Source organism: Lampris incognitus, chromosome 2 (genome assembly GCF_029633865.1).
Source record: "Lampris incognitus isolate fLamInc1 chromosome 2, fLamInc1.hap2, whole genome shotgun sequence".
In the NCBI taxonomy this organism is placed as follows: Eukaryota; Metazoa; Chordata; class Actinopteri; order Lampriformes; family Lampridae; genus Lampris; species Lampris incognitus.
In genome coordinates, this window is record NC_079212.1 from 110,524,274 (window position 1) to 110,536,629 (window position 12,356).

Consider the following 12,356-nt stretch of genomic DNA (forward strand, 5'->3'; position numbering starts at 1 on the left):
ATCATAACAGCACTGACTAACATTTAAACTGTTATTTGTTTATATGCCTGTTGTGTGCCAGCATATCGTATAACAGATTAGGATATATTTCATGAAGCTTCACAGAGTACTGAAAGCCAACTGCTGGTGTGGTGCGGTGGAGAACGTTACTGATCCCCCAGCTAAGCCAATGAAGCCACGCATGTGTGTGTAAGACAATAGCTTCTGTAAAGCACCTCTTGCTGTTATATTGAGAGGCAGAGTTCTGTTTCCACACCTGTTGCCTTGGGCCATAGGGGACAGGCTTATCTCCACCTCTCTCAACCCCCCCCCCAAATAGGCTGTGGCTTTGACAAGTTCAGCCGTATCATCGTAAAAACTCATCGCCTGTGTTGATAAGGCCAACTTATACCTGACTAGATCCAGGGACCGAAAATTGTTTTTGCATTTTACTTCAGTCTAAGACAGATATACTTGAAACTGCATTGTAAATGTAAGACGGTATTCAAATATCCGCCACAGAATATTTTCTAGTTAAAGGAAGTTAACGAGAACCACACTCTGAAAAGTTTACAGTCCACGCAGGTATCACTAATAAGCGAGCCTGGATGTGAAGGTTTTTGATGTGAGAGAGAGAGAAAGAGAGAGAAACACAGAATCACATAGACACACAAAACAGGGGAATGTTTGATGTAGAGAGACCGTAAATTCACCCCGCTCGGCTCATACCGTCAAATTTAGACAAGCAGAGAAGCGCTTTCATCGGCCGCCTTTCTTGATTTTTGGGGATGTTTGATTACTGAAGCATAAATTGTTTTTTTTAATTCTTACTGTTATTAAGTAAGACTCGTGTGATTGTTTTTGTGATGCTAACATTTAGCGGAGATGAAAGGAGGATGGGATGTAAACTGCCTGTGAGATACCCCTTCATTGTTACGGGGGGGGGGGGGGGGGGGTTGTGAAGTCCTCTCCGTTTAGATTGATTCCAGAAGTGTGTGTGTGGGGGGGGGGGTGCAAGGCGTCTTTGTTCTTTGGTATTGATTGTAGGACTTAGCAGGGAGGAGACAGCCATGCCCTCAGGTTGTGGAAGATGAAGTTATACTAGATTATTGGTGAGCAACTTTGAAGTCGTATCAGTGCAGCGTAGACGACGAACTCTCATGTTTTGCCCCCCCCACCACCACCACACACACACACACACACACACACACTTTTTTCATTTTTTTTTTGGCGCTTGAAGACACACGGCATGATAGAGCATAATTTAAACCAGCTTGAATACAAACCACAGAAGCATAAATAATTGAATAAACTAAGGAGTGGTTTTCTGAAATGCACCAGCAAATAAGTCTACAAGATAGATTTTTTTTTTCTTCTTGCGTCTCTTGGACCCATGTTAAGAAGTCTCAATCTTGTGGTGGGGGAAGAAGTTAAGGAGACTGAGACAGAGGTTTTGGCGAGCTCCAAGTGGGCCTGGCTTGCGTGTGGTTAGATGAAACCATGGCCCTGGCACACCATGTGGAAATACTGTGCATCAAACGCCACTGGAGCCTGTATAACACATAGTTTCATGCCTGGCGTATGAACACAGCATTAAACTGCAAGTTTATGATTATTCAGAATTACAGTCACGTCTGTCATGTGCCAAAGAGTGCAGATCAGGTCAAAGTCTACAAAACTGAGATCAAGACTATTTATACAAACTGTGGATATAGAAAAAACAAAAACAAAAACAAAAGCTCTAAGGTAGTCTGTAGAAAATGTAAGTTGCTGGTATCTTCACACACTTCATAAATTACACTCGGCGAAAATCGCAGTTACTATTTCAAAAGTTACCGAAGAGTACTTGAGCCAAGAATCTCACGTTGTTAAATTTAGCTTGGTATTTTTCTCCTTTTAAAGAGTATCATTTGTACTCAGCTTTGTATAGGAACAGTATTTTTTTTCCTCCATTTTCTTTGGTAAAAATGTGCGTCTCTCTGGGGAGCGGGCAGTCTCATTAATTGACCTTTAGCCTCGAAGTGAGAAAGCAAAGCACTGCCACCCAACAGAGGTATCACGGGGGCTGAGCAGATTTACACATTAAGCTGGGTTTTTAAATCTAACACGATGCTGGGACTCCCTACATTTAAACTTAATCGAAGTTGAAATACATCATATTGTCATAATACTAGTCTTTAATCATATTATTAGTCTCCTAATAGTTTCATAATTGAATTAAACGTTGACCATCAGGACTGGATTATATTGTAAGTAATGTCTAAAGGTAAATAAACACAACCTACAAGCAAACACCTATCAGTAATTAAGAACAAATCGCTTTTTTTTCGAAAACCTCACTTTATGCTTGTTTCGATGCTCGTGTTTGTTTGTTTGTTTTTTTTATCTCTTATTGAGTTTTTATTGTGTGTGTGTGTGTGTGTGTGTGTGTGTGTGTGTGTATATATATATATATATATATAATGTGTATATCATGTGTATGTAGGTGTGTGTATTCCCATATATTTCATTATTGATCTCTTGCAATCGTCCCTAATTGTTGCTTATACTTCAAATTGTGTAAGTATATGTATATGCATAAGTTTTCATATGTTTCATTATTTACCTCTTGCAAATGTTCTCTAATGTTGCCTATGTTTTGAATTTCTTCACCCCGAAAAGCCCTTTGTGCTTATAACTTGACAAGTACACTATAAATAGAATTATTATCATTATTAAAAAGTTATTTGTTTGTTTGTTTGTTATACATAAAATCCCTGTCTCAGTGAACAACACTCCCACCATGACTTGTTCTATCGAGCCCCCTCACTTACACTGTTGTCGCTGGTCCCTGACACAGGGTAGACCGTCCAGCCCAACTCTGCTGTGGCTGTGGTGGAGTCCATGAGTGTCTCTGAGGAGAAGAAACAGAGAAGTTAGATTCCAACCACAGAAAATGATTAATGAAAATAAAAATGCTGATAGATAAAAACAGGGTTAAACCAAATACGTTATATTCACAACGATGGTGCACATGTACTTTCTGAAATTATACATCAGAGTCCAAAGACCACTCTGGTCCAACCACCGCATACGAAAACTTTTCATTTAAACAAGACATTTAAATGAGACCTTTGGCAAACATTCAGATGTGTGTATGTGTGTGTTGGCATTTTGTCGGGTAATAAGCATAAAGCAGTGATGTGGATACATCATCTAACAGTAGAAAAGAATGTCTGGCAAAAGATATTTAAGATATGCAAGGTAAGAACTTATCCATTCGCTAATTTGTTGAACTGCATCTAATTCATTCAAAAAAGTTATTTTAGGCTTATTTTATGAATCTGCAAAAGATACAAACAATACCCAGGCTATCTACTAGGATTATAGGCCTAGTATCCATTTACATGATAATTGCTCTAATTAGTAATTTTAAGAGACCAGCCATGCTTTTAACAGGTAATTGTCTCCATCTGCACGAAACTTTTGCAGGAAAAGAAAGAAATACACTGGCTGGGTCAATCTGTTTGGAAAAAGCTCATCAGTTTGACCGCAATTCAGTCAAGGCCAACAACATGGAACAGTGCTACTGCCTGTTCATGTGGCTACTTCACAACAGGTTGGTTATATCCTGCTCAGCCTGCGCACACTTTCAACGCTACGACTTTAACAAGCAAGTGGCAGGCTGGAAAAGCATATCACCAGGGTGCAGAAGAGGGGCCACCCCATATACCATGGATTAACTAGTGGAAGAGAACACCTCCAGTAATTGGGGTCAAAGAGAATGTGTCTCTTGTTTGTTATGAGGTTCTCTGTAGTAAGTGAATGACATTCCAGTGCACTAGCCAAGCTGTCACACACTCATAGAAGCAATCTTGCATTCTTCCTTCACTCTGTCTCCCTATCTCTCTCTCGCTCTCTCTCTCTCTCTTTTCCCACCCTGCCTCTGAGCTCTCAGTGTATCTCTCATTCTCTCTCTGTCTCTCTGTCTCTTTGTAGTAGGGGGCAGTTGGTCAGAACTGCTGATTAGGCCCGCTCTAGTCTTGAGCTCCAGTCTTGAGCTGCAGCAGATGGAGAAAACATTCATCAGGTGCTTGGCGTCAGCTGCAGCTCCAAAAGGCCAGAGAGGGATTTGGAAGGTTCCTTGACCAACAGCTACTAGGTTTACTTGGGAATCGAAAGAAAATGCACTATAGTCCATCCTCTGGTTAACAACTGTGTTGCCTCAATATGCTGTGATACTTTAATGGCTTGAGTTGATGAAATCCTTATAAAATTTGAACTTTTGGAAAACGTCAGCGTTACAGACAAAAAAATCGGAGAATAGAAAAAAAATGGTCTCTCTCAGTTTCACAGAATTCTATTTTGAACTTATGTGAAAATTGAAAGTCCTCTGCAAAGTATATCAGGGGTAATGGGTAAAGGAATCCAATGTTAGACGGATCTAAGCTGTTCCTCACAGGAATTTGTTGAAGTCTCACGGCGTACCCAGTCCTGTACTGACATGCAGGATACATCAGACATGTCAAGCTGTTTCATAACCCAAGATTTCTCCAGCTTTATCTTCCACGGGACGCCATAGCTTTTAATTAAAAGGCTCTGCCTGCATCAGTTTATTTCAAGCCCTTCTGCTGCATCTCAGTATTTCACCAAAAATGTGTGTGGCATACAGTAGCAGCAGATCTTACATCCTATTCAGATATCACAAAGCCCAAATCATATAATTAGGCAAATGAGACTGCCTTCGTGCAGCTATTGATAACCTTGTGTGTGACTCTGAGCTGAGCAGTCTACATGGGTGTTAGGCAGTGAAATGGTAATTATCCCCCATAATGATAACGATAATTAGCAGAGAAGCAAAGTGAGAATAATGAACCCCCTTGGTGACAGTTTAGGGGACTGTGGTGAAGAACAGGGAGTAAATTTCTCCAGGAATGTTAACACAGACTGGATTCTACCCACGCCTCTTCTCTCTCTCTTTCTCTCTCTCTCTCTCTGCCACTGTGCTTTCCTTCTTCTCTCTCTCTCCCCCATTCACTTACCATCTTTTCCATCTCATTTCCATCTCAATTTCTCAGCTTCTCAGATTCTTTTTATTGCTCCCTCTTCAAACTATTTATCTCTCTGTTTCCATCAAAGTCTCTCTTTCTCTCTCTCAAATTCTGTCTTTATCACAGCCCCATCCCTACCTTTCTCCCTCCCTCTTTCTCCTACAGTTGGTACCAATGGACCGGCAGTACCCCACCCTGAAAGACTGATGACCTTTCCTCCTCCTGCTGACTACACTTCAGTACAGGGTGCCACACCAATTCATTACCTCCCATGGTTCAGAGCAGCGTATACCTCAGCACTGTCATCGTTCTCAGTCAAAGTCCTCAGCACGCTCTCCTGGCAGAGCATGGCCACTCAGCCAGACATTTTGCAGATTAATCGGGATGCAGAGAGGAAAGGACACAGGGGTACTTATCTGAATCAAACTGCATGACACTCTCATTTTTTTTTCTCGATTTTCTTTGTCTGAATATATAAACCAGTAACTCAAGTGGGCATGTATGCTCTTTTCTAGAAACATCCTGATTCAAACAATAATCGCAGCCTTAGGCAGAGCGATTTTGACAAAATTGAAAATCACAATATTTTTGAGTGAATACCGTCATCAGACCTACAGCCATATATTCTGGACACTCAGGTGAAGAGAGGGGCAGAGATGTCAACTGATCCCCACCTGGTGGGGAGTTGGATAAGATGGCAGGGTAGAATGACGGACAGACCTGGTAAACCCAAGTGTGTAGTGAGGGTGAACAGGGAACATCTGGCTGAGGACCCTGTCCAGAAGGTCTTCAACACACACCTCCAGAGGAGCTTCTCCCTGATCCAGAGGGTGGTTGGGGACAGAGTCAGAATGGACCCTGTTCAAAGCCTCCACTGTCGAAGTGGTAGCTTTGAGCTGTGGTCAGACGGTCATTGGTGCATGTTGTGGCGGCAACCCAAGGACCTGGTGGTGCACGCCATCAGTGAGGGAGGCCGTTAAGCTGTCATGGAGCTCAAAGTTGCCCTATTGAGAGTGGTAAGTCTTTACCTTGGGCTCCAGTACTGACAGCTCTGTCCACTCGGGACTCCGCCCCATCTCCAGCTAGCCCCTAACCAGCGCCAGGGTCATGTCTGCCTCCTCCTCATTGCTAGTAGTCTGGATGGCTGCCACCATCAGCGTCATCTGGCCCTGCTCCTCTTGCTACTGGCAGTAGCAGCACTCCAATGCCACACAGGGACTCTGTGCCTGCTGGGCGGGAGCTGCTTGGTGACTGGCTTATTGGTCCTTGGGCCTGTTCTTACCCTGACTGGACTGGAGTGCCACCGTCTTTGCGCCTAGGGTGATAGTTGCCCCAACACATTAACATGGGCTCCCCAGTGGGTCAGCAGATCCAGGCCGATGATGCTCTGGTCTTGGATGTTAGCAAGCCAGAACTCATGTGCCAGCTCCTGGTCTCTAGCCCAGACTCACAGTGACGTCTTCACTCTCATGCCAGCCTTTTATCCTGTCACTGTCATCAGCTAGGTGTTGGTTGGTGACCATCCCACTGAGACTGGGCCAGTGGTGCCCGGGAGAATGTCAGGCCACACAAGGGAAATGGTAGACTCCATGTCTACCAGGGCCCAGCAGGGTTGACTGTGGAGTTGGCAGTTCAGCTACAGTCCTTTGGTGTGACCTAGGGAGCCAACCAGCATGCATCCGCCTGGAAGGGGGGCTGTAGACTGGAGTGGCGGTCCCCTCACTAGGCCACTCCGCCATCATTTCCCCATCAGCCGGGTGGTCTCTGGCTTTCAGCGCCAGTGCTGGGCAGTCGCGGGCTATGTGACCAGGCTCGTCACACAAGTAACAGCAGTCAGTCAGCCAGGGTGGACATCGCCGGGATTTTGGAGGCCATCGTCGAGACTACTGTGGTTGAAGCTGAACTTGGTAGACCTATTCTTCATCCTCCTTTTCATCATAGTCAGCCAACCTGACATGCAGGCGGTGGCTGGCTAGCTGCTCCCTACTCTGGTCAGTGAAGGGTCATTGCCCAAATGGTCAGGGCCTGGATGTCTCGCTGCTCCATTGGGGCTAGGTCAACGAGCACCTGCAAAGCCTTCCCCTCCAACACCATAGCCAGGTGGATGGCAGCTTCTTCGCTGCTCCATCCACTGTGCCATACTGCTAATCGGAACTGCAACAGGTACGCCTCTAGCTGTGTCACCCCATTGTACTTGGGCAGCTTGGCTAGTGTTCTATCAGCATCCCTCCTGGTCACTAGGGAGCGGTCGGTGGTGGCGTGCAGCAGGCCTCTAGGGGGTGGTGGGGCCGCAGCGTACTGGAGCCATCAGGGCGGGCTGGAAAACTTCCATCTTTGGCGGGCTCCATCTTTTGCCACGCCAGGTTTCCTAAGTGCCAACGGGTCTGCTCAATGTCCCGCTCTAGTCTCTGGATCTCCCTCTCCATTCTTCAGCAAAATTCCGCTTCTGACACCAATGTGACGAGCCGGCGTGGAAGGAGTTGAGAAGCAGAGATCTCTTTTAATGGCAGCTCCTGTGTCCCATACATCACACAACCCCGGGGGTGCTCCTTTATTTACACACTGACCAGAACTACAACACAATGATTTCCCCCCGAGGTGCCAACTGGCAGCGTCAGTCCAAGTCACGGTCCTAAGTTCAGTCAGTCAGTAAACAGTCCTCTACCCAGTCTGAGTCAAACCTCCAAACAACACCACATTCCAACGTGAACCAAACATTTGAGCACATAAATTATAACAATTTCAACCCAAACATTAACAGTCCCATGAGCCCCTGCGCTACCCCAGTGTAGAGCCACTGACAGTCAGAGCAACCGCCTCCCCAGTCTCCACAATACATTTCATATCAACATTTCCACTGCTTCCACGTCACGTGACTGTCAAGTTTATGTCTGCAAAAATAATAAAATGGCTGACATTAATTTTATTCTCAGTGGAAAAGTCAGGATTTTAAGATGGTGAAATGCATTTTGATAAAATTTCTTGCAAAAAATGTGCATTTTATTTTCATAATTTTCGTTTAGTGAATGTGATCTTTAGTTTGTTAGTTATCACGAAGATTATTTCAGGTCTTGCCAGAAAATTGTTGGAATGTTCAACGTTTCCGACATTGAACACAACCAAAATACACGTTTGTACATTGCTTACTAAAACAGCCTAAAGAAATCATCATTTGTATGCATTTTTATGTGCTTTGTGCATCAGTATCAGACACCGAGGAGCATGGAAAAGCCTTGGTATCTGATGACCTGGCAATGAGAACGGGATGCAAAGGACCAGTCCGATCACCAGTCTGTTCAGGTCCAAATGTATTGCAGCTTATGTCAAATGTATGTCAGTTTTCAGCTTCACCTCAATTGACTTTTAGCCTACTCCTTTGACTCCAAATAATTTGATTTTTTTTTTTATAATCAAGGCATCACTCTTACACATTTCATTCCTTTACGTCGCTCAGTGAAAAATGTTCGCTAAACTGAACTAGGGACTAAAAGCCTCTCAGCAGCTGCTACACACCTTCTCCAGAAGGTGTGTCCTTGCTGCAGCTACAATTTTGCCAATTCTCTCCAATGTTCTTTATACTTCAGCAGTACAGTTAATTACCATTGCCAAAAAAGCCAAAAACTTCATCTGGTCCTTACAAAAGCAAAACTCAGCATGCTTTTGGACTGACTTGTCCTCCTTGGGTTCTTGTCTCACATCATTCTCATTGTTTCTGTCCATTCTTTCAGCAGCTTCAGTATATAACAATGTCTTTTCTGCTCTCATTCACTTTTTCTTCTGTAATTCTTTTTGGACACTGTGCTGACCCCATATCATGATTTCTCTTGTAGTCTTGCACTTTGCTTGCGTTTTCTCAACTTTACAATCTTCCATATTGCAGTTGTCTTCCTCACATCTTCTGACTCCCATTACATACTGATGCAACATGTCCATATTCTTGACAACAAAAACATCTGAGAGGAGCTCTCTCATATGGCCTCACCCTTTAACTCACATAATCAAGGTACACACTTTCTGGCAATTCCCCTTCAAAAGTCAAACACACAGAATTACTGTCCTCCTTCTTCCCTTCTCGGAATCTAGCCATTCTTCTTGCCTCACACACACCTGCAACATCCCGAAATGACTCAGCCTCTACTGACAGTGCACACCACTTATCACCCCCTTCTTCATTGCTTTTAATCTGAGAGGGCAGGTCACATAGAGATAACTTCTAAATAACTTGATCTTAAGGGCTCTATCTCTCTGACACTTTGAGATACAATCAATGATAACCATCCCACTTCTAGTTATCCTGATCGATTGTACATCTCCAAGTTTTCCCCCTACAAACTTTCCGACCTCATGTGGGTCCTTGAAAGTCCATCTTCTCTTGTCACGGCCATCATCCCAACAACATTCGTCTGCTCTGTTCCCAATGACTGACTAGCATCGCTTGAGCAATTCGATGTATTCCTCCTCCTTTTCTTATTTTCAAACCCTCTCATGTCCTCATTCTCATTTCTAATTTTGCTCTCCATCTCAGACTCTGGCATCATTTCCCAAGCTTCTATCATGGCCTCCTCCATAACTCATGACCACGTCTCCGTCTTCTTCCACTAAACTGAACTGAAATGTCAGGGAAGTTGAATTACTGTCATGATCGCTAAAAAAGAAATAAAAGTAGAGATTGAGAGATAAACAACTGACCGCATATGCACATCAGTGGTCCATTCACATGTTAGATAGATGGATGGATGGATAGATAGTTTTTTCAGAGATAATTTTGGGGAAGCCAAACTCCCCCTAGCCTCTTACTAGTGCCACCTATGGTTTTTGTGTTGTTAAGGTGGCCATCTGGAATATCTTTCTCTCTGATCCAAACAGCTACCTTCTGCTTTTTTTTTTCCATTTTGGATTTATTGTGAATGCGTGGGTGTGTGGAAGTAAGGAGGCAGAGGAGCGGTTACTGTTTATACTTAGTCTGGGATCACAACACATTTTTCCGTTTCCTTTCACTTACGCCGAGGATAGCAGTAAATTTTTCTATGTGAGCAACTAAAGAACTGACCATAACTTTTTTGGTTTATCAATTTATAGCTTCCAATATAAAGCTAACATTCATGTGCAAACCTTCATGAATACATTTTCTGAAAAGAAAAGTAGACAATATGATATATATAAAAAAAAATCCTCAAAAAGTTGAATGTTTATCTATTTGTTGAAAAAAACGTTTACTTCACAACCTCATGTATTAGATGAGGGCATGAATATGCAATGAGACTTGGGAGTCTTAGAAATGCTTACTGGGCTTAGAGGGCTTCTGACAATACTTCCTGTGAGTAAGGAGGCAGCTCAGCTCAGGGCTGATCTGACAGAGCATTAGATAGCTAGAGAGAAAGACAGAGAGACAGAGAGAGAGACAGAACGAGAGAGAGAGAAAGAGAGAGCGAGAGAGAGAGAGTGCGAGAGAGAGGCCTGTCTACAGTGACAGACTGGAGGGGAGCTGGGGGGGCACTGGCACTATAACAACACCCTACTTCTCTAAGTGGGGTCGATGCTGCTTCTCAGCTTTCCAAAGAAAGCAACAGCATTTTCATTGAAGGTTAGAGAGAGCAGCTGTTCACTGGCTTACTGAAAAAGAAATTTCAGAATTCATTTGGCTAGGGCCCTGTTAACTACGAAAAGCAAGAGATTTTTTTAACCACACAAACAAAACACAAAAACGGTTGAAAACTTGCGGTTGAGTGATCAAAAAGTAATTTGCAGGCCACTGAGATACACAATTGCCACTCAGTAGAAATACATAGGTTATACTGAGAGAGCCTTCTCATACAGTGTGCAACACAGTGCTGTGCACATTGCACATCAAAATTCTCACACATCTTCCTTGTGCTGTCTACCATACATTCTCCCAACCTATATCTCAATGCACTTTCAGCATTCAGACTTTATGGTTTACTGATTAGAGCTTTAGTGAACATTCATGCTTTGACCTAGAAACATGGAGGTCAGGTTTTGAGAGGTCAGGGACAAGCTAATGATTGGGTGTAGACAGAATCTGGAAGCCTGAGAGATAAATGGAAACTTTTTGTTGAGTCTTTCCCACTAGACTCCATGTTTTCCTTCTCATCAGTCATGACATAAAACAAGTGCAACCTTCCAGCAAATGCACACCTATTGACTTTCCTGCACAAGCGTGGACATGCAACTCACTAGCACAGTAGGAGCTTCCGTGTAAAATGGAGGATTTGTGATTGTTCTTTATAGAAATTATCTTTTCTCATTGTCAAGCATGAACATATTTGGCAAATCACTGCATCTTTTTGCATCACTCTTGAGTAATAGCTTTGCATAGAGGTGAATTTGACTTGGCAGCTCAAACCAGAGTAAAAGTGGGTAACAGCAGTCTTGCATTAAAGTAGGTATATGTGGGGGCCTATGGCTTAATGAGGGTATTTTGATGAAGCAATTGACCTCTAAAAAAACAGCGTGTATCAGCTTGCAGGCATGGCTTCCTTTTATCTTCCTCACCAGGAGAAGTGTAGCCCTGGATCCCTATAGAACAAATCCCTCAACATTGAACTCAACATCAAAGTAAACCACTCTCCCACTTGCTCCTCATCGCTGTTATAAAGCCAGGTTATGGGGCAAACCCCATAAGAAAGGACCTTTTTTAAATTATTTTGTTTTTGTTTTTTTTCCCCTCACAAAAATCCATACTGTGCATAAAAAGTTAAGATCTAACCACCACTTATAACTTCCATTTCACTACACACCTGGAATTGTTACATTTGATGGGAAATATGGGTGGATTATGGTGCACAATGTAGTCACAGCGTAACATGAGCAAGCTGCTCATCGTGCTAAATACAGCACCCTATCATTGACCTGGTGAAAAAATCTGCCTGGCTTAAGAGGCAAAGCAATGATACAGCCCTAAGGGGGGCCAGTGGCAGTGCAGCCTGATTCATAGCTGTAATGATGGACGGAGCTACTGTATGGCATGTTGGGCAGAATAACAGTCTGTTTCTTGTAGGGGGGAGGATGTGACTGGTGCCCCTGGTTGCGAATAACAGCTCAACTTATCTGTCAGCACAAGCAGGGCCCATTAAGGTGGAGCTATACCACCATCGCCACATAACAGCATAACCCCGTGTGGTAAATGAATTCTTAATCCTACATTTACAGTGAAACGGGGGCTTTGTGGAGTGGTAGCACCATCCCCAAACCCCAGAAGCATGTTTTTTTCTTTAGTTTTTTTTTTCTCCCCTTTTCCACAAGAGTCAAAAGGTGACTTGGAATGGAGCCCTGGGTATCCATTGCATTTAAACATGTGTCACTGGTAAGACACCACTCTATCAGGGA

At 43.5% G+C, this 12,356-nt stretch overlaps 1 protein-coding gene across 1 annotated transcript in view; it reads right to left on the minus strand.

Annotated features, from left to right (window-relative positions):
• The window catches only part of ephb2b (eph receptor B2b), a 162,791-nt gene that overhangs the window by 91,669 nt on the left and 58,766 nt on the right, over window positions 1-12,356 (minus strand). The window contains 1 exon segment of the mRNA XM_056273628.1: window positions 2,793-2,872. Within this exon segment, the coding sequence (XP_056129603.1) occupies window positions 2,793-2,872 (80 nt within the window).